The 20,548-nt window shown below is 44.3% G+C and overlaps 1 protein-coding gene across 2 annotated transcripts; it reads right to left on the bottom strand.

Moving 5' to 3' along the window:
- Window positions 1-886: 886 nt before the first annotated feature.
- Window positions 887-20,098, bottom strand: RPN2 (ribophorin II). Of its 2 annotated transcripts, XM_079321809.1 has the most exons (18): window positions 20,010-20,098; window positions 19,728-19,930; window positions 17,316-17,411; window positions 16,461-16,636; window positions 15,523-15,598; window positions 15,017-15,151; window positions 12,842-13,018; window positions 12,425-12,543; window positions 11,966-12,071; window positions 9,544-9,635; window positions 9,302-9,416; window positions 8,774-8,968; window positions 8,177-8,263; window positions 7,579-7,674; window positions 6,388-6,463; window positions 5,319-5,448; window positions 3,614-3,697; window positions 887-1,256 (listed from the first exon to the last, which is right to left on the bottom strand). In XM_079321809.1, the coding sequence occupies exons 1-17, from the start codon at window positions 20,020-20,022 to the stop codon at window positions 3,646-3,648; spliced, it is 1,944 nt and encodes a 647-aa protein (XP_079177935.1). In that variant the 5' UTR covers window positions 20,023-20,098; the 3' UTR covers window positions 887-1,256; window positions 3,614-3,645. The 2 variants fall into 2 exon arrangements, with proteins under 2 accessions (XP_079177935.1, XP_079177936.1); XM_079321810.1 differs by lacking the exon at window positions 3,614-3,697.
- Window positions 20,099-20,548: the final 450 nt, after the last annotated feature.

Here is a 20,548-nt window from a genome sequence, read left to right as displayed (position 1 = left end):
GGACCATGCTAATGTTTACACTGAACAAGCAGGTAGGAACTGCTACAAAGAGCAGGAACAGTGAGCTAAGTGTGAGTAAGAACATGGGGAAGAGACTAGGTGGATTTAATAAAGTGGGGTCATGTCTCACACATGTGAAATGCTTTGGAGGATTCAGCTCCACACCCTTTATCCACATGCTTGCTTGCTGATGTAATTTTCCTGGATTTCCAGAAGACATTTGATAAGGTTCCTTTGCCAAAAGGCCTTTAAAGCAACTACTCTTGACACAGGATGAACAGGAGCAGGGGAGGGAGCAACAGTTAAATTTTCCATGTGGAAGTTGCTCATCAGGAGGAGATTTAGGCCTTTGGTTATTATTATCTGTGAGTCCTTCAGTAACACCCAAATCTGCTGCCTCAGCACTGAAGGGACTAATTAGGTGGGAAATTAGAGTTTAACTCCAACATGGCCCATGGCAAGCAGCAGACACCTGGCTTTTGGGTTCACAGAAAACCAGAGGCAACAACCTCCACCAAAATCGTGTTTGGAGTGAGAAGGTTACTGGCAGAGGCTGGGAAGAAAGTGAAGCCCCCACAGGACCCCCAAAGCTGCCAGGTCAGACCCAGCCAGGCACAGCAGCACCACAGCTGGGTCCCCTCAAGGGCCTGGCACAGCCTGCAGAGGCAAAACCAGACAGTGCAGAGAGCAGCCACAGCCTCAGCCAAGGGACAGGCAGGAGGGGAGACCCCCAGTTAACAGCCCCCAGGGAAAGGACATGAAAGAACAGGAAACTTCACACTTAGCAATGACTCACACACAAAATCAGCCACCAGAAAAAGCTCTTTTCATTCTCATGTGAACCCAGCTTCCAATCCCCACCTCTGAGACAGCCAGAACACAACACTCAGGACCATTCTTTCCTCTTTATTCACAAATCTTTTGGATGAGGAAAAGGCATCTGGGGAAAAGCAGATTTGTATTTTCTTCTTCCTTTTTCTCAAAAGGAAATTTAAATGTCCTGGGAGAAGGGGGAAGGATCCAGGGAACAAAACATTTTCCAGATTCATATGAAAAGCACTCCAGTAGCATGAACACAATGATGAAAATAAAGATTTAAAAAACAGTTTAACTGGCACCCTTTTGACTTAATATATAAAAAAAGAATTATCTTCTGCCTTCTTCTTCTGGTCTTTCAGTTATTTACTCACTTCTGTTCTGAAGGCATTTGCTTTGTTTTTCCACATTTTTTCCCATTCTTCTGGTACTAGTGTGTCCTGGAAAGAAAAATCAAAACAATTTAACTCTTCTAGGCAACAAAGCACTTAGCTGTACAGTACAAGTGTCCCCAGATCCCCCATTCTCTCTGAAAAGAAGCTTGTTGGGCAAACTTCCCCAAAGCAGCTTATTTGAGTGATAAACCACTACTGCTCTGGAATGGAGGGTGGAATTCGAGCAGCATGAGAGAAAATGAAGATTAATTTCTGGTGCAAAAGGGATGAATGTGCCTATGAAATTACAAAACTGAACAAAAAAACAAAAACAACAAAAAAAAACAAGTCCAAAGGCAAAGCTTCCAAGTACCTTAACAGGGCTGATCCATCTGCTGGGAATTGTTGGTCCATGCTAACACAAACATCTTCATATCCCCCAAAATATCAAGCAGGGTTAGCACAAACCCAACTTTGAGTCCTTTTGTCTTCCATGATGCCAGACACAGGGACACACAGCATGACACTCCTAACTGACACAGCTGGGGCTTCAGGAAACTCAGCAAGGAGGAAAAATGCTTGTGACTGCACATGGCAGCAAAATCTACCTGAGGGTTTGTGGATATTAAGTTATTTGTAAGATCTTAGGGCTACAGACATGTTCTGAGAGCTGGAACCCCTCTGCTCTGAGGCAAGGTTGAGGGAGTTGGGGATGCTCAGCCTGGAGAAGGCCCCAGGGAGGTCCCACTGTGGCCATGCAGGACTTGAAGGGGATTTATGAAAAGGAGTGAGAGGGATGTTTTATACAGACAGATGGGGCAGTGGTTCTAAACTGAAAGAAGGCAGATATAGATTAGGTGTTAGAAAGAAGTTTTTAACTCAGAATGTGGTGAGACACTAGCACAGGCTGCCCAGAGAAGCTGTTGATGCCTCATCTGTGGAATTTGTTACAGGCCAGGGTGGATGTGGCCCTAAGCAACCTGGTCTAGTGTTCAGTGTCCCTGCCTATGGCACTGGGGCTGGAATAAGATCCCTTTCAACCCAAATCATGATCCATAATCCTCTAGGATTACTTACAGCCCATAAGGAATGAAGGGGTTAAAAAACCAGCCTGAGAAACAGGAAACATGCAGGCTGTGGAGAACACACTTAGAGGCACTTGGTAATAGGCCACTAAAAAGCTGCAAACCACTGGTCTAAACTGATATTAGAGAGAAGCATCCAGGAGCCTAAACAACAAACACAGCAGTCACTTAAAAGGACAAGTGACAGCCACCTCCAGTTCCTCTCCAGTAACTTGGTTGTTCTGTGCTCAAGTACCTCTAAACACTACAGAGAGAGACAAGACAGCAAAAAGGTGCTGCCAAATTTTCCACAGGTAATTTCCATGCAACCATCCTACACATTCCCTGATCTACAGAGAGAAGATATCACCACAGCCCACATCGTTTGTGTGGCACAACCTCCCAGTGCTGGTTTTGATTTGCACCACAAAACCTGAGCTCCATTCAGCTCCCCACGTGCCTGGAGCACTGACTAAGGATGTGAGAGGAAGCAGGTGCTCAGATGTACCTGTGCAGCACATTGTACAGTGATGTGTGTCATCACAGGACCCATCTCAGAAACTCTCCCTCTTCCCCACAACAAACCAGGGCACTGAATGAGGAATGAAGCCCCCATGCACAAACACTCAGAACTGGGCAGTCCTGCCTCCTACACCACTGCACACAGAGCAAACTGGGACCTTACTTCTTGGAATGAAAGGAAAAGGGCTTTCTCCTGGCAAATGGTAAAGGAGACCCAGCACAGACTGTATGGAATGGAGGGGGCTGGTACTGCTGCCTGAGCCAGCAGCACCAGTCCAGTGTAATGGGAGGGTGACCCCAGACTGGGCTGTGTTCTCAGCTGAGAGAGGTGGTGCTGACCTGGCTCTGCTGCACAGAGCTCTCACCACACCAAATGAGGATGTAATTCAGCAGGCAGAGTGAACAGCCAGAAAACTGCAGGTGAGGACAGAGACTACCAGCAGCAGGGTGAGAACAGCCAGCCCCAGTATCAGCCACTTTCATCATGGTCTACTCCAGCCAATATTACTAATTATTTATAGGAGCAATAATATTCTTTTATTTCATCACCTGAGAGCTGCTTGATGCCCACAACAGCATATTTACATGTGCACACATCACCATACAGACTTCAGACAATTAAGGAAATCACACAAATGCAATTTAATCTCAGAGAACATGTACTGCTAATATACCAACCCAGCTGCAGCCAGGACACCCAAGGACTGATTTAAAGCCCAGCAAGCAACGTTGGGGTAAGCAGCTTCAGCTCACATATATTTCGGAAAGGAGTGAGTGATGAGGTGAAATGCAACAGGAACATGCCCAGGGGAAGGCAAAATCCAAAAAGGCCCTTACTTCCTGAGGAGCTGGTCACTAGCAAACCCCCTTTACCGCAGCGTTCTATACTTTGCCAACCTACTGCTCTGCTCTGCAGCGATCCTGCCAAAAGGAGAGAGGAGACAGGTTCAGAGAAGACAGCGAGGAAGAGAGCAGCCCTGTCAGGAACCAGTGACAGAAATGCAAAAAAGCAAAACCAGGCCTTCTGGTAACTTGTGTAACAGGATGGTTTGTACAGGCAGCCCCCTCCCCTCTCCTGCTGCTGGCCTCCACAGCTTTGCCTCAAAGTGCAATCTGGTTAATTGTCACTGCACTTCAGCACCTGAGACAGGCAGGCAGTGCCTTCACAAGAAGATGGCTTTTTGAACTTTAAAGTCGTGTACAAAGGGTTTAACTTTAGCCTCAGAGAGAAGTTTTACTTTCAAATTTGCCATTGTAGTTGCAGCTCCGTGTCATTTACAGTGAAAAAGCACACGGACACCTCCTGCAGTGGTTTGAAGCAGGAACCAACCACCTGCATTTATGTGCTAACAGAAGCCCTGGTTGAGCAAAGATACTTAGAAATTTGCTTCATTGTATTATTTTCCCCCAAATCTGTATCCAAGGCAATCTGCACTCAATAACAATGTCTCATTACTCTTTCAATGGGAAAAGGAAACATTATTAAAAGACATCACAGCCCCAGGGGCAACAAAACTTCCATAGGAAGTTACTAACACAATAAAATGCCACAGTGCAGAGGGCTGGACATCTGAGGGAGCAAGGCTGGGAGGACAGCATGAAAATAGTTAATTACATTAATCACCTCCTTGACACAGCCACAAATGTAGGGATGTTTTAAAGAAAACAAATTACTGCAACCCTCTTGAAAATTATATTATGGTATATTTTTATGGCTCTTGTCCTAGTTTTAATAGAGTGTAATCAAAAAGGTGAGACCCCAGAGGTATCTAGCAGGTAGGCATCCAAAAAGGGGAAAGTAAGGAAAGCACAGGTGTGACAGCAAAGCAGGTCAGTAAAATCACTGTCAAAGTCAAATTCTACATTAGTACAAAAGCTTAAGTCTCATGGAAACTGTGTGTGGCAGAAGTGAAGAAGAGGGAATGCTGTAACCTCTAACCAAGGCACTGCACTGGCAGTTTGGGTCAGCAAACTGCTGGCTGCCCACACCAGGGCAGTCAGGAGAGGCTGTGTGGCAGAAGACAAGTGTGCAGGATGAATCCAGTGCAGCACAGAAAGGAATGCTGTATCCCTAATACCTAGCAGAATTTGGTTTGCTAGTTTGTTGCCTCTCATCTGTAGCTGCATGGCTGAAAAGCAGCTGCTTCCCTTTTCTCTACAATCTCCCCTTAGCTAGAGGAACACAGCAGTAATTTACTCCCACCTTACCTCCCTCCTCTTTAAATCCTTTATCACAAGCAGAGCTCCCAAATAGAGTGGCCTGTCCTACATTTAGGGCCTCTCCTACACTTACAGTGGCTTCCATAATCTAACACTACTCTAAGAGCTTCCTTCAGCACACACCACGTGGCCAATTCTCTCTGCAGGAGCTGAACCCTGGGGACAGCCCCTCACTGTCCTGCCCAGCTCAAGAGGCAGGGAAGTGGGGCTGAGCAGCCCAGTCCCACACACCAGTCCAAGAGCCCAAAGCAGGGGTCACTGGCACACAGCAGCACCCTAGGACCTCCTCCCCACTGATGATGAAGCTCTGTCCCCCTCTTACCTCTTCACTGCTTTCTGAGCCAGCATCCTGTTGCCTGCCAGGAATGTGATGCCACCCAAAATGGCCAGGTACTTCAGAGTCTGGAACATGTTGAGCTGTGTCCAGTAGACATACATGAGTCCCAACATTGCTGGGAAAAAAAAAAAAAAAAGAAAAAAAAAGAAAAAAAAAAGAGAGAGACCATGGCTTAAACTGCATTTCAAAGATCAACCATTTGTCATCCTCAGAACAACTGCACTGCCTGGCCTAAGCATTTGGTTCCTATCTCATCTCTGAAGCTCTGAATGGCAGCTTTAAAGACCACACATTACTGCCAGGGAATGAAGACATCTGGGTCCCCATTCTGGAAAGAAAATGTGACACTGACAGCTTGCAACCAACTCTCCTGTGGCAGAATTATGGACATATTATAGACATTAAGGGCTATTAAAAAGAGGAGGATACTCTGGATTTCAATAGGGGTTATTAACCTCACACATCTGGAAGGGCTTACAGCTTTATAAAGCATCCAAGGAAACTGACTTGGACTGAAAAACATAGTGACATTTGCAAATCAATAGATTCAAGTTCTCCCAACCTGCTATGTTTTTGAAATTCTACCAAGACAATAAATAACTGTGTAACCAAAGACACAATAAAATAGATGAAATTTTTTTTTTTAGCCAAAAAAAACAGAAGTGCTTTTAAGGGAAGAGCTTTAAAGAAAAGACATAGTCTTTCACTATTGAGAGTCCTGCAGGTCTCAATCCCCACAGAACCTCCCTGCTCTCAGAGGATAAACATGCAATTAAGAAAGTGTGACCTCTGGAAATAAGAAGTTCTATTAAGTACAGATAAATGGAGTGAGAGAGGGGCCTGGATAATGACAGCTGTTATAAGCTGATGGCCAAAACAGGTTTATCACCATATTAACAATCATGAAAAGCAGGAAGGCAGATGGAAACAAGAGAACAAATGTTATGCTGTTATGTCATTAGAGTTAATAGACCACGAGCCCATTAAGCAGAGGCTCTCATCTGTAACTCCCAGGTGAGGAGGTCAAACACAGCAGAAAGCCTCTGACACTTACCAGCATGTCCCATGTGAAAAACAATGGTGCTGGGAGCAAAGCTGAAGTTGGAGATGTTGGCACCTATCTTGATCCACTAAAAAGGAAAAGAAACAAAACTGGAGTTAAACAGCCTTGTAAACACAAGCTTTAATTTTAAGCTTCAACATCTTTCAAACTTGTTTAAGATATTCAGTGAATCCAGTGTATTCTCTACAGAAGCACTTGTTTATATCTGTAAGAGGAGATAGTAGTAATTTTGCTAAAGGCAAAGCATTGTTGAGCTCCTTTAGTGGGAATTTCTCCTGCTACTTCTGACTGCCCTAATGCAGTTCCTCAAATATCTTAAACTGATGTGAGAGGACTGCTCCAAATTTAAAAAGTGAAAAAGAAACAGACATTGCTATTTCTACCCAGTTGAATTAATTTCCATTAAAAAATAAAAAAGGGTCATGCTCTCATTTTGAACTCATCCAAAGAACAGCTATAGATACAAGAAATTTGCTCATAGCATCACTTTTAGTTTTTGACTACAAAAGATAAGAGCATGAAGGGTGGAAAAGAGGACCAGCAACAGTGAGTTTTTTCATTAAAGTGTCATCAGCTTGTATATTGTGAACTCTATAGACCAGTGGACATGACTGCCTGAATGCCAGCTTTCACTGAGGCTGGCTAATGGGAAATTACTGTTGGAATCAGTTTAATCTTCTAAATAAGGAATAATTTAACTTGTCTCAGTGAGATTTTTTTATTGCACTAAGTTCAAAGCACTGACCTGATGGTACAGTGAGCAGCAGTGGATGTTTCAACTACAGACACTAATGTCCATAAATGGGAATTCAATCTGATAGGATTAAGTTACACAGATTTTGTGATGGATTTATTACATGTCAGGCACAATAACTGCCTTTTTCCTGTGGAAGTCTAACATCAATCTGCCCACTGTTATACACCATTTTTAGATGAAGCACACTGAAGAAACTCATCCACCTACTTTAACTTGGCAGCAGTGTTATTCTGCTTTGACTATAATCTCAAAAAACCAAACCAGACCAATGCTCTGCACTGACATCTGCTAGATGTGACTCCAGCACTGCTGTGCCAGTCACAAGCAACCAAGAGTTTCAGCAAGAAGTTGAGCTGTCCAATTTTTTAAGTGACTCTGGACTGGGTGGGGAGAAGTGCTGTTCTTCTGTGACCCAGTTTACTCACCAAGATGAGCAGCAGAAGCAGTGGGGAGAGAACCAGGGCTGTGAAAGTGTTGGAGACCACTGTGGGAGGCCTCTTCTCAGGCTCCCTGAAGAGGTGCTGCAAACAAACAAAACCAACTCATGAGGAGAAGTGCTCCAAGAGAGCAGCTCCTCTGCTCCCCAGGTGATCAGCTGCAGCCCTGGTGCTGTTCTCAGGGGTTCCCATGGATGAGAGCCACTCCTCTTAAGGCAAAGGCTGACTCTTTAAAGCAGTGCCTATTCCAGTCTCTGCACATATGATTTCTTGCACAGTTAACTTTTCCTTGCACTCACAGAAGCATTTGTTAGCTTGACATCAGCCCAGATGGCTGGAATGAAACAGAGACCTTTCTGTAGTGCTTATCTGGCCAAATTTTCATGTTTGAGTCTCTCCACTGATACCACTTGCTCTCTCATAGGGAGAACCCACAGATTTTTTAGTCATACACCAGAGAACTCCAACAAATTTCTTTCCATGAAGCAGTGACTCTAGTCTTCCTTTAATTACATTACTTAAAAATAAATTATGATGAGAACACATAACACTAAGTCCTTATTTCCACATATAATCTTGACTGTACCTGGATTTCAGGTTTGGGAACAAAGAGGTTCTTGGACTGGACTGTAGATGGTGCATCCTCTTCTGGGAATGTGATCACAACATCAGCCTGAAATAAAATCATGCAGCTTCATGCATTTAGATCTAAATGTATAAAACCTATTCCATTACTGTGCTCTATTTCCTTATTTGACAATCTACAATTTACATATTTTTAAAGGAAGTTGATAAAAAGACACCTGATTTTTTAAGAAGTAACTTCTCCTAAACAGGGGCAGTAATGTCAATCCCCATCATTGAGAATTTGACTTATTTCCAGCAGAGAAAGAACAGAGGTTAAACCTTGAGAACCTGCTGTGAAATTGCAATCAAATCCATAAACCTTCTAAAGTTTCTGTACCATCACACCATGGAATTAATGTTAATTTCTGTCTTGCTTTGATGTTTATTTAAAACTTGCAATGAACAGCAAACCTCAGAGCCCATAAATGGACAAAAGGATTCTGTTTCACTAAAAATAACAAAACATTTGAGCTTTTTGCTTCCAAGCCTGTACCATGCTCTCCTGCTAGACTGTCAGTAATGACAAAACCACATCACCCCACTTCCAGCTACATACCACATTCCAAAGAATTGGATTTTCCAGAGTGGCATCTCCAATGATCAGGTAAAGAGTGTAGGTCCCAGAGGCAGAATCAAATTCTGTCTTTCTTTCAGAGGTATCCAGTTCAAATTTGTACACATTCTTGCTGTCTGGTTCTGCAACAAACACCACCTCCTGGCCAGTCTTCTGGTTGTGAAGTCGAACAAAAGTCTGCAAGGAAGATTATAACATTCAAGGAATTTTCAGCCAGCAATCTACATTAAAAAAATATCAGAAATGTGCTTTTACAGTGCAGGCTATATGTGCACTCAATCTGTGGAGTTAAATACAACACAATACCAGAGCCAGGAGAGGCTTCATTTAAAAGACAGACAAAACAAATGAAGTGAATCTTCCATCTAGTGAGATCAGTGATCTGCACAGTACATGTCAGAAACATAAGGCTTCTCAAAACCTATCAAATCTTTTCAAGAGCAACTGTCACCTCAGATATTTCATGATGGAACATCCTGGTAACACAGCAATGACAAAAATTGTGCTAACCTGGTGAGGGGTGAGTTCAGCTCCACTGTTCACATCTATCAGCTGGAAGGATAGAGCAAAGTTCTGATGGCTGTCAGCAGTGAATGAGCCCTTGGCTTTGGCTGGGTAAGCTACCCTAGGAGGAAAAAACCAGACAGAACTGAGATCATCTTCCAAGAGAAGGCCTAGTGCTCAGAGAAATCAAGGCTCTAGTTCAGAGTCAGGGCTGCCCTTCCAAGATCACACACCCCATGCTGCTTTACCTGGTTGTTTTTGGTGCAATGCTCTGATCTTTATCCACAGTAGAAAGATCTACATTAGTAATCCCCACTTCTGTGGAAACTTTGACTTTCAGCTGCAACAAAACACAATAGAAAATTCTTCAGAGCACTCTATATATACCAATTATGGTCAAGTTCACTGCAGATGCTTTAGCTCTTCTGTCCCTCTTCCCCAAAGAGGATTTTATGACTAAGCCCAAGTCAGAGCCTAGTCTGCACAGAAGGATCTACACCAATCACCTTCTGGCAAAGCTCCAGCACTAGTGACTGACCCTGAGCCATTCCCTTCCTCCCTGCAGACACCAATTTCTCAGGCAGGCTGGAACTAGCTGTCCTTGAGAGAGCTGTTTTTAATGGAACAGCCCAACTAGCTTTCCTTTTGAACTAGCAGAAATTAGCTATTAAAGATTACATCACATATGATACAACTTCACACTGCCTGTGCATATGTCCTTCTTTCTGGTCAGCAATTTGAGACAAGAGGTCTCTGGACAGCAGCAGTTCTGCCTCTCTTGGCTCCTAAAGCCCAACAGGTTTCTGCTGATTTCATTAGCAGCAGGTAAATGCCAAAGCATTCCTGCACACCTGCACTTTGTCCAGCAAGCTTTCCTTCAGAGTTACAGCATTTATCCCTTAGTGCAGGGCAGCCAATAAGGGCCTGCCATTTATCACATTCCTCTGTGCTAAGTGCAGTATAAACCCCAAGCAGAGAAATGATTTCCTGCTCTTTCCCCAGCCCCAAACCACAGCCCATTCAGGCACTGAGCCGACTGGGTTTGACTGATTTCAATTCTTCTCTCAAACATAAGCAGTTACTGCAGTCTGTAGTTTTTAATTAGCACATTTGTTCTCACAGCCTACAAATGCTCCCCTAGAGAACTGAAGTTTCACTGCCAAGATATTTTTCATCTTATACTACAATTTGTTATTACAGGTTTGCTCATGTGAACCAGTCCCACACTCTCTGCTCAAATAATAATTCACAGAGAACCTGCAGGAAAAATATGCAAAAACATTAACTAAACTATTCAGGCCAGACTTCAAACACAATCATCTTGGCAGTTCCTTTACAATAAAAAACATAATTTAAGAGAGAGGCTACCCCTAAAAACAGATCCATTGACATGCAGATGATTCAGGCTAACTTTAGCAAAGCCTTAATTTGTTCCAAGACAGGGACAAAGAAAGATGGACTAATGAAATATTAATTTAAAAAAAAGTTGTGTGGAGGCAACTCAGAGCTGCTGCACACAGCCCCTCCAACTGCACAGTACACAAACATCTCTCAAATATTTTAATGCCAGGAAATGTAGTCTCTGCCCTAGTAATAACCCACTGGTTTAGCTCATTACTGTCAAAACGATGGTGCATTAAGGACAATTAATGCTAATAACAGTAAGGAAAAAAGCAGCTCCCCAGCAGTCCTCCCCCATAACAATGTGTCTTATTAGCAGCGTTCCCACAAAGCTGCAGGCACTAATACATTCCTGCTGGTGCCTCCCTGTGCCAGCCCCAGCTTAAGTAGGACAATCCAGCCCCTTCTGACACCCCCAGTGCCATTACTGCTCCACTGACAGAGTCAATTTGATACTCAGAGTAAAGGTCAGCAGTTGTGTCTTCCTCCACTCCAAGCTAAATATGTTGGAAGACTTGAAATGCTAATTGTTTCCTTAAATAGGTGATTGAGGGCAAAAATTAACCCTGGCAATGGGCCTCTTTAGAGAAGAGCATTCTCAGCTGTTGACACTGAGGTGATACATGAACAGTCAAAGAGGTCACATTCCTCTCACTCTAACAAACTTGAGAAAAGGAGAACTCCAAATGTTTATATAAAACTGCTCTTCAGAAAGATGTGGTCCAACAGCTTTTGCCACCTAAAATGCTGTGCATGCATGAAAAGAAGACTTCATCTGCTTTGGTGACTGCTTCTCCACTACAAAATCTTCACCACATACACAGTTTGGAAGTGCCAAAAGAACCCCTTGACTCTTCTAGGGCTCTAGAGCTTATACAGACAACAAATGCTCAGCTTCCACACATCAAGCAAACCTCCCCAGACAACTGACAGCCAAGCCTTGAGATTTATGGGCTCAACTCTGGAATGCTCTGAAGAACTAACTCTAATCATTTCAGCATATCGACTTAGGGCTGCCATATAAACACTTCCACTGTTACCCTTTGTTCATATGCTGTCAGATCAGCATCTAAGTGATAAGACAGGTTTGAAATTTACACAAATCCCTTTTGATCATGTATTAATCTGGTTACTGGCCATAATCCTGAGTCAAAATCCAATGCATTATGGAAAAGCATGTGATAAAAATTCCATACAACTGGCAACATCCTTCACAAGTATAAATAAAAAGCTGTTTCAGTGAATAGGGGCATCAAAGAGCACACTCACCTCCACTTTGTTAGCAATAAATCTCTTATCTCCATCTACACTGATAGAAAAATCATAATATCCACTAGCAGGTTTCACATTCATGAAGTTCAATTCAAAGAAATCTCTGTAACAAGAAACACCAAGGTGTTAAGAAGCCTCCAAGTATGCTACATTGAACAGATAAATAAACACAGTACAAAACTAATATTGCTAAGTGCTGCAGAAAAAGAACTCTTCAAAGCTGACCAAAGTCAAAAGAACATTAGAATTTCCCACTCCCAGTCAAAAGAAAAACCAGCAGAAATTCACCATCACCACCAAATGTGACCAGTCACTCTAACAAAACATAACCATGGCATTTTGAGTTTTCTATTACAGAAACATTTCTCTAGTGAAAAACGCTAAAGGAAAAGTAACTTCAACATTGCTTAAATAACACCTGTTTGCTTTACTCTAAAAATAATCTTATTTTCTTACCCAGAGAGAGTAAATGGTAGCTGTTGAAGGACAGTGGCTTTGCTGGACACAGACTTGGCTTGGTCAAGCTTTACAGAAACTTGAGTCAGTATCTGGGACATAACATTGGTCACTTGCAGCTACAAGAGAAAAACCAGCATTTCTGTGAGACTCATCCCAGAAGGAATGCAGGAGCACAGACAACTCAGAACCCTTCAGTGTTACACACCCAGAGCTCTCCCCTGCTCAGCATCCCACACTCCCCTGCTCTTTCTGACACAACAGGCAAGGTGAAGAGCTGACTGCCACACCATGAGAACTAAAACCCCAGATCTGCTGGGGCCTGAGTCACAGAGCTGAAAGACACCAGCTGACACCTCCAGTCAGCCCAGAGCTACAATAGCACAGACTGAGCCAGGGTTTGGAGCTAAGCCTTACCCTGAGCACAGGCTGGTGATGAGACACAGCTGCAGGCCCATCAGGAACAACAATGATGGGCAAGTGGAAACGGTTCTGGGACAAGGAACCTGCAGCACGAGCAACGCTGAAGGCCTCTGAGAGTGTCTCAAAGTTCTTCTTGCTAAAAATTGCATTCATCAGCTGGATAACTTGATCCTGAAAGAGGAAAAGCCAACCATGTATAAGCACCAGCAGCTTCCCACAACATTGCAAACTGGCTCAGTGTTATGTTATTAATGAAAACATCATTCATAAAAGACTGTTTAATTTTCCATCTGCTTTAAAAACAGTTCAAATTATGAGGCAACCCAAAATTATCTACCTTTGGAATTCATGTGCATTCTTATTCTTGGCTGGGAGGCTCCAACCACAATGGCTGGAACTGTCTCAAGAACTTGGAAAAGCAGAATACAGATCCACCTCTGCAAATGATGTGTTTCAGAATAAAAAGTTGTCATCAGCTCAGCTACCCAGACTGCATGTGGCTGCAAAAAGACAATTTGGCTACAAGAGCTGCACAATAGAGTGGAGCAGGACCAGGCTTGACATCCTGGCTACCTGCCAGGCCAGGAAGGCCTTGGAGCAAAGCATCCCAATGGCTCTGGAAGGAGCCAGTCTAGGCCCATGCAGGCTTATCCCCTCAGGCTCAGCAGTGTCCCCAAGCTAAGAGGATTAGCTTTAAAGCAGTACCACCAGGAGCACAGGGCCAGCTCTGCCTTTGGGATGTGCCAAAGCTAATTTGTTCTCTCCAAAGTAGGAGTGGGACAGCATCCCCCCAGCTGATTTTGCAGGCTGACTCAGTAGGGTTAGGGCACCTGCACCACTCTCTGCAGATTATTCATTACCAGTCATTATTCAGCTTCTTCCATCACTCCCTGCTAGGCTGGAAAACAGATTGGCCACCTGTACTTTGATCCAAACCAAGGATTTCAGGCTAAATTCTTATGAGAATGAGTACAATCAAAGACAATCCCAAATGAAGCAATAAGGATAGAACTTAGTGACCTGCAAAGAACACTTTTAAATGAAATTCACTGCATCTCAAATTTTCACTCTTCTGCTTGTACCAGTGAACACCAAACAACATCACAAGTAGAGAAAGCATCCAGACAAATTCTACAAAAATCCTGTACAGTGCAAATCCTGCAGTGCTTTTCATGTCTGTGGAAGGCATGGCACTGCTCCAAACCCTAATGAGCAACTGACACTCATTGAAATTGTAGGAGGAAAAAATCAGGGAGTATTTTTTTCAAATACATGCTATTTTTAAAGACAGTTTTGTGGCATTCCAAAGGCACTCTCACCATTCACCAGAGATAAAGCTTTTTGCCCCAAGAGCAGCACTCTTGACAGCACAATTCTGAAAACAACTAAACCATTTCCCTTAACTGATCTTTTTTTTTAAGCATCTGACAGTTTCAATTTCACGTGGAAGAATCACCACCTTAACAATGACATCAAAATTACTTTTCATTAGTTTGTTTGGCAGCAATGTGGAAAACAGCCAGGACTGAACTCAGATGTCTCACACTGGTCTTAACCCTGCCACTTTAACTTGTGCTTCAGGGAGCTGCCATTCTCACTCCAAAGTACATCTAACTCCATCAACTTGTAGGAAAAAAATATTAAGTGGACAGCTTGCAGTAATGATTTCTAGCTTAATCAAGATAAAATGAATTTTCCAGCAGTCTTTCATCTTAGACAACAAGCTTTTTCATCTGTTCATTTGTGTCTTTTGGGCACCTCAAACTGGGGTGCCTGCATTTCCTCACAGATAAATAACATCTGCAAAACACTTTGAAATGCTGGAAAGTGCTACACAAGTGCCAAATACCAGAACAAACTCTGAAACAAGGGTTTTTTTCAATGCCTTGTCTCAATAAACAAAGAAAAACTAAGCTTCACTTGCAATTTCCTTCTGTACACTTGAAAAAGGAAAAGACACAACAAATCCAGCCTGTGATCTTTAAGTTGGAATTTCCTCTTAGATTCTGTTTCCTAGCATTCCCTCCACAATGTCCCTTTTCACTGAGTGTGCTCAATACTTTCTCCAGTAGAAATTCTACCCAGTTACACCAGGCCAGGCACCACAGGGACTGAGCAGATCCTTTCTGGGAGCTGGAGTGTGCAAGGAAGGAAAGGGCAGGTACTGACCTCCTTTATTGCTGGCTCTGTACCCACATGGTCTGACAGCTTATAGGCAGCAGCAACAAACAGGGCAGTAGTCTCAATTCCTTCTTCAAACTGCAGGTAAACTCCACCCAGGTCATCCAAGCGAGCAACAAGATCCTGACAGAAAGAGTTATTAAAATATAAATTGCATTCCAGTGGATCCACAGAAGTTAATTCTTGGTTACAGGCCTAACAGCTGAGTTATCTGTATGGGATCAATGATACATTTTGTAATAGTTGTTTGGAAACAGGAAGAAAGAAAATCCTCTAGGCTTTAGGGGAATTAATTATATGTAAATGACAAGATTTTCTGTTTCAGTCCATTGTGAAACAGATAAAAGTCCAAGGAATTATCTGCTTGAAAGCCAAGCCACATCATACAGGCAGACAATTAGCCAGGCTGGTTTTTCATTTTGTTTTTCACATCTTTTAGTTCTAAAGCAATCTAGCAAATTTCTGAATAATTAGAGAGCACAGTGTGTTCCTACCTCAATCTCCTCAACAATGCTACTTAGATCTGCCTGCTGGGACAGGTAAGATGCAGTCTCCAAAGCCTGGATGGTTCTTAAACAAGAACAAACAAAACCAAACAAGTGTATGATTATTCCTCTCTTAAAAGCCAAACATCATTTAAATCAAAGCAAGTGCATTTTCTATTCTGAATGAAGTGTAAAACAGCTGTTCCTGCCTTCAGTTCACTCAAGAGAATGAATCTGAAGTGATTCAGTGTGAACTCAGCATTCATTACAGAATGTCACTTTAGCTGCATCAGCACTGCAAGGAACTGATAAACTCAAAGGCAGAGAACAAACTGATCCCTGCAGAGCACAGATCCAAAACTTGCTACTGAGGCTTCCAGGAATTCACTTCTTTAGTCAACAAAGCAAGTTTTAAAGTTTCCCTTTCTTCCTCAGCCTTTAAGGGATACTCTGTTCTCTTGTTTCACAGTGAAACGAATTTTTTTTGGAGATAAATGCCAAGATTTCTTCAGCTTGCTGGCACATTTTCCAGCTCACAGTGCAGGCACCCCAAGCTACAAACAAGGCTGAGAAAGAACATTAAGTCTGCTGCAATCATAAATGATACAGAATCATGGTTGGTTATAATGTATAAATTATGTGTCAATCCTTTAAAGAGGCTTTTTTGTGATATCATCCCTTTACTAACCATTGAACTAGACTGAATATTTAAGTTAATTTACAAAATCATACTAAAATAGCCTCAAAACATGTATTTAAAATAGCCCCAAAACATGTATTGCCTTCCCCCTGAGGAACAACAATAAACTGGACAAATACATTAAATGAAAACACGGCATCTACTCTACTACATCCGTATGACAAATATTAGGCATTAAAATAATCATTAACTGCAAAGCCAGCTGCCTGCAGGATAAAGACATGAATCCTTCCTGTTTGAGACTCACGCCAGCACACTCTCCTCCTTGCTGAGACGAGCAGTCAGAGCACTCAGGGCTTCCTGGGATGCCAAAGGGAGGCCAAAGCCACTCAGGGCACCAACGGCGTGGAAGATCTGGGTGACTGAGGAATCCTCACTGACAGCTGCCAGCAGCAGCTCCCTGGTCTCATTTGAAATGGTGACCTGAGGAAAAGCACAGGGAACACAGTGGTTCACAGGGCCTTCAAACCAGCACTGATTCCTTCCTGGAGCAACATTAGACTAGTGAACTACTACAAACTTCAGGGAAAAATCCATTTACCACACATTACCTTTTAGTTTAATTAAGTCCCTAAGTTTTGCTGTCCAGCATCAATTAGTCAGGATAATCCATGATTCAGATGTATCCTGGTAAGCTGGTACTGCTTTTCATGTGGCATCACACCACTGTGTAGTAGCCAGGGGTACTGATGAAAAATAGGGCTTGGATAACCCACCCCAGCTCAGCAAGGGTGGTCTGCAGCTGTAGCCAGCAGTGTTCCAACACCCAGTCTGTCAGCCACACAAAGAGTTTCTAACTGACACAGTCCTGAGAATTCTAACAAAATGTTCTGCCTTTTTTCTTAGCCATCTTAGTGTTTAATTTAAAAACATTGTTAAAAAAATTAATCCTTTCAGAATTACCCCGGATCAAATACTTGTGTTATATATTTATACTTTGCCTTGTGTAGAGAATGTCCAAGTATTTATTTACCTAAGGCACAACAGAGAATAATCCACTAAATGAAAGTACAAGTTATGCATACAACAAATTCAAGAAAAATACCAAGGCAAGTATTTCCTTGCTAATATCTGTCTGCAGAACTCAGGGCTCCACACTCACCTCACAGCCTGACAGGACCTGCATGGCCTGGGCAGCATAAAAGAGGGATTCAACACTGCTGGAGTCCACATGAGATTTGATGAACTTGCATGCAGCCTGTGGAGAAACAGAACTTCAACCACTGAGAGCAGATTTAAATGATACTCTAAGACAAATCCATGAACAGTGTGTATTTTATAGCCCCCAGATCCTACTCTGCCAAGTGTTGCACAGAAACAAGGGTGGTTCCTCTTAAAAGACATAAGGAATTTTCACATAAGCTCTACTGCAACTATAATTCAAACTTAAAATGAGTATAATTATAAAGCCTATCAAAATTAAAGTCTAACAGATATATTTACTAGGGAAAATCTTCCAGGACAGAGAACAGATGAACAGAAATTCTGCAGGTGAGCTTCATTTCTAGCTGTATATCACATCATCATTAATGGATAAAAATACAGAATTTCCAAGAGTGCAGAGAGAAAAGTGGGGCAAGCAGATACAGCATAAAGGTAAGCAAAGGGATTGCTTGTTAATTTATATTAACTGACAGCTGGATAGATGGATCACTGAGATGCAGTTTCACCAGAAAGTAATCAAGAATTTAACTGCTCAGACATAAATCACAGGACTTTGAATATGTGGAGCACAGGCCTTTACAAGCAGGAAAGAATTGCATTGTCTAGGAATATTCCCAGACTTTCTCCTGGCTGAGGAGGATCAGATTAGAGATCACTTAATCAAACCTGGCACCCTCAAATCCAAGGGCCCCAATGGATGCAGCCAAAAGTGCTCTGGGAGCTGGCAATTGTTATTGCTAAGCCATTCTCCATCATCTTTGGAAGCTCCTGGAAAACAGGATGTGCCTGAGGACTGGAGCAAAGCCAGTGTCACTTCAGTCTCCACAAAGGGCAAGGAAAAGGAGACTGGGAACCACAGGTCAGTCAGCATCACCTCCAGCTGTGGAGTGGTGTTGGAGCAACTCATCCTGACTCTCATCTCAAAACATGTGGAAGAAAAGCAGGTGATGAGCAGTAGCCAAATCATGTTTAACCAATGGGATAGCCTTGCAGGAGATGAGCCTGGGGGTCCTGGCACAACAAGCTGTCCATGAGCAGGCAGAGTGTCCTGGGGGCCAGGTAGGCCAGTGGCACCCTGGGGTGCACTGGGAAGAGCACTGCCAGCAGGTCAGGGATGGGATCCTGCCCCTCCACTCAGCCCTGCTCAGGCACTTCTGGAGTGCTGGGATCCCCAGCTCAAGACAGACAAGCACATATGGAGAGCTGGGAAAGTGATGAGGGACTGGGGCACCCTGAGGAGGGAAGGCTGAGGGAGCTGGCACTGCTCAGCCTCAAAGGGAGCTTATCAGGGCACACAGACATCTCAAGGGTGGGTCATTCCACAAGACATGCTCAAGTGTTATACCTAGCTATGATTTTTACTACCTCTACCTTTTAAATAGCCCCACCCTGTGAACAGGTACACTGTGCAGAAAAAAGTCTCACCACAAACCTCAATAAATAAATTCTGTTTCCCTGCGGAAGCAAAGGCTGTGCTATCACTGCCAGAACTAGGAACTGATAAAAAATAAGAAATCCAGCCACAATGACACAAAGGAAAGCAGCAATTCCCAGTGTAGCCCACAGATGACCAGCAAGTGGCCACAGCAAAGGCTGCACCAAAATCAACCCCATCTTCAGGAGCCTCACAGTTAATGGCTGATGTGCAGCACTCAAAGAGAAACCAGGACCAAAGGGTTTAGAACCTCTGTACTGGATGAGGCTATGAGCAAGGAACAAATTTATATTTACAGCTCACAAGCACAGGTAAATATCCACATGTATGTGAGCAGGTGCCTATGTAAGGAGGCTGTTAAAAGCACAACCTGCAATATTTAAACTAGAAATGCTTAGACACACAGCACAGTAAGAATTATGTTGATACTGCCAGCCTCAAAATTATATAATTAATTATATATAAAAATAGCACTGCTTGAATTTCAGTACTTGAACTGAAACAAACTAATGGGAACTCTCTTTAACAGCACAGTGCACAAATGTGCCCCAGGCAGAGAACTCGTGCACAAGGCAGTTAAATAAATGAATAAATAAATAAATGGATATGCACAGTAACATCCCAGCGGGCCGGGCAGGAGCCAGCCCTGAAGCCACTGACAGGCAGCGAGTGTGAGCGAGCCAGGGCCCCGTTACTGCCCGGACAGAGAAGCAATGTATCCAAATAACACACCAGAGCCGCCCATACCATTGGATTTACTGTATTTGCTAAGGATATAACGCACGTACGTTTTACATTTCCCACACCGCCTTGCCCAAGCGGAGTTCTCTATAAACTCCTATCAATAATTCGTCTTTCAGTGCCATGCAGCCCCTCAGACAGCAAAGCGCCTTCGGGCAGCGCTCACCCGCTCACCTTTTCGTCCGCCACCCGCACGCCGAGGCTGCTGAGCCCCACGATGGAGTAGTAGGCGGCCCGCACGTCGCTGAAGGGCCGCTCCAGCGCCGCCCGCAGCCGCGCCAGGTCGCGGGCAGCGAGCCGATGGCTGGGGACAAGGGCCTGGGCGCCGGCAAGGAGAAGCAGGAAGCTGAACGCCGCCTGCAGACGCAGCCTCGGGCCTGCCGAGAGATGAACGCGTTACCCCGCGTCTCCCCATCCCCGCGGTACCCACACCGACCCCAGCCGCCCGCGCCTCACCCGGCGCCGCCATGATGCCGCCCCCTCCCGCGCCACGGCGCCGCTTCCGCCACACGCCCCGCCCCGCCCGGCACGCGCCATCACGCCATGGGGGGGTGAGAGGGACGACGCGTTATGAGGGTCCCGCAGCTCCACTGCAGCCCGCCGCAACAACCGAGATACTGTGAACGGGAATGAAGGGAGCGGGGCGGGCGAGGCAGCAGGCGGGGCCGCCAGCCACGGGTAGAAGCGACTCCCCCCGGGTGCTGGGAATGGTACGGGCCTCCCGGCGGGCCTCGGGGGCGGCCTCTGGCGGGGATGTGGGCTGCGCTGATTGGCCAGCGCGCCTTAAAGGGGCCGCAGCCGGGAAGCGCAGGGGCTGCGGCCGGGCCGGGCCCTGTCGCGATATGTCGCGGCCTGTCCCGGCTCTGTCTGCAGAGCCGTGCCGTGTCACACCGTGCCACGCTGTCTGGCGCTGTACCTTGCCGTGTCACACTGCCACCGAGCCCCTCAGATGGAATGGGGGACTGAGTCACACTTGCAGGGTTTGCAGTCGCTGG

Source organism: Erithacus rubecula, assembly GCF_903797595.1.
Source record: "Erithacus rubecula genome assembly, chromosome: 18".
NCBI classification, from domain to species: domain Eukaryota; kingdom Metazoa; phylum Chordata; class Aves; order Passeriformes; family Muscicapidae; genus Erithacus; species Erithacus rubecula.
The sequence above is the reverse complement of the archived record's forward strand: the minus strand, read 5'-3'. Positions and strand labels throughout refer to the sequence as shown.

Excerpts from the sequence above, each read along its gene's own strand:
- RPN2 (XM_079321809.1), bottom strand. Across the intron at positions 15,152-15,522 it reads GCATTGTTGAGGAGATTGAG|GATCTTGTTGCTCGCTTGGA; the intron begins GTAGGAACACAC and ends TCTTTCTGTCAG. Across the intron at positions 9,417-9,543 it reads ATTGCACCAAAAACAACCAG|GGTAGCTTACCCAGCCAAAG; the intron begins GTAAAGCAGCAT and ends TTTTCCTCCTAG.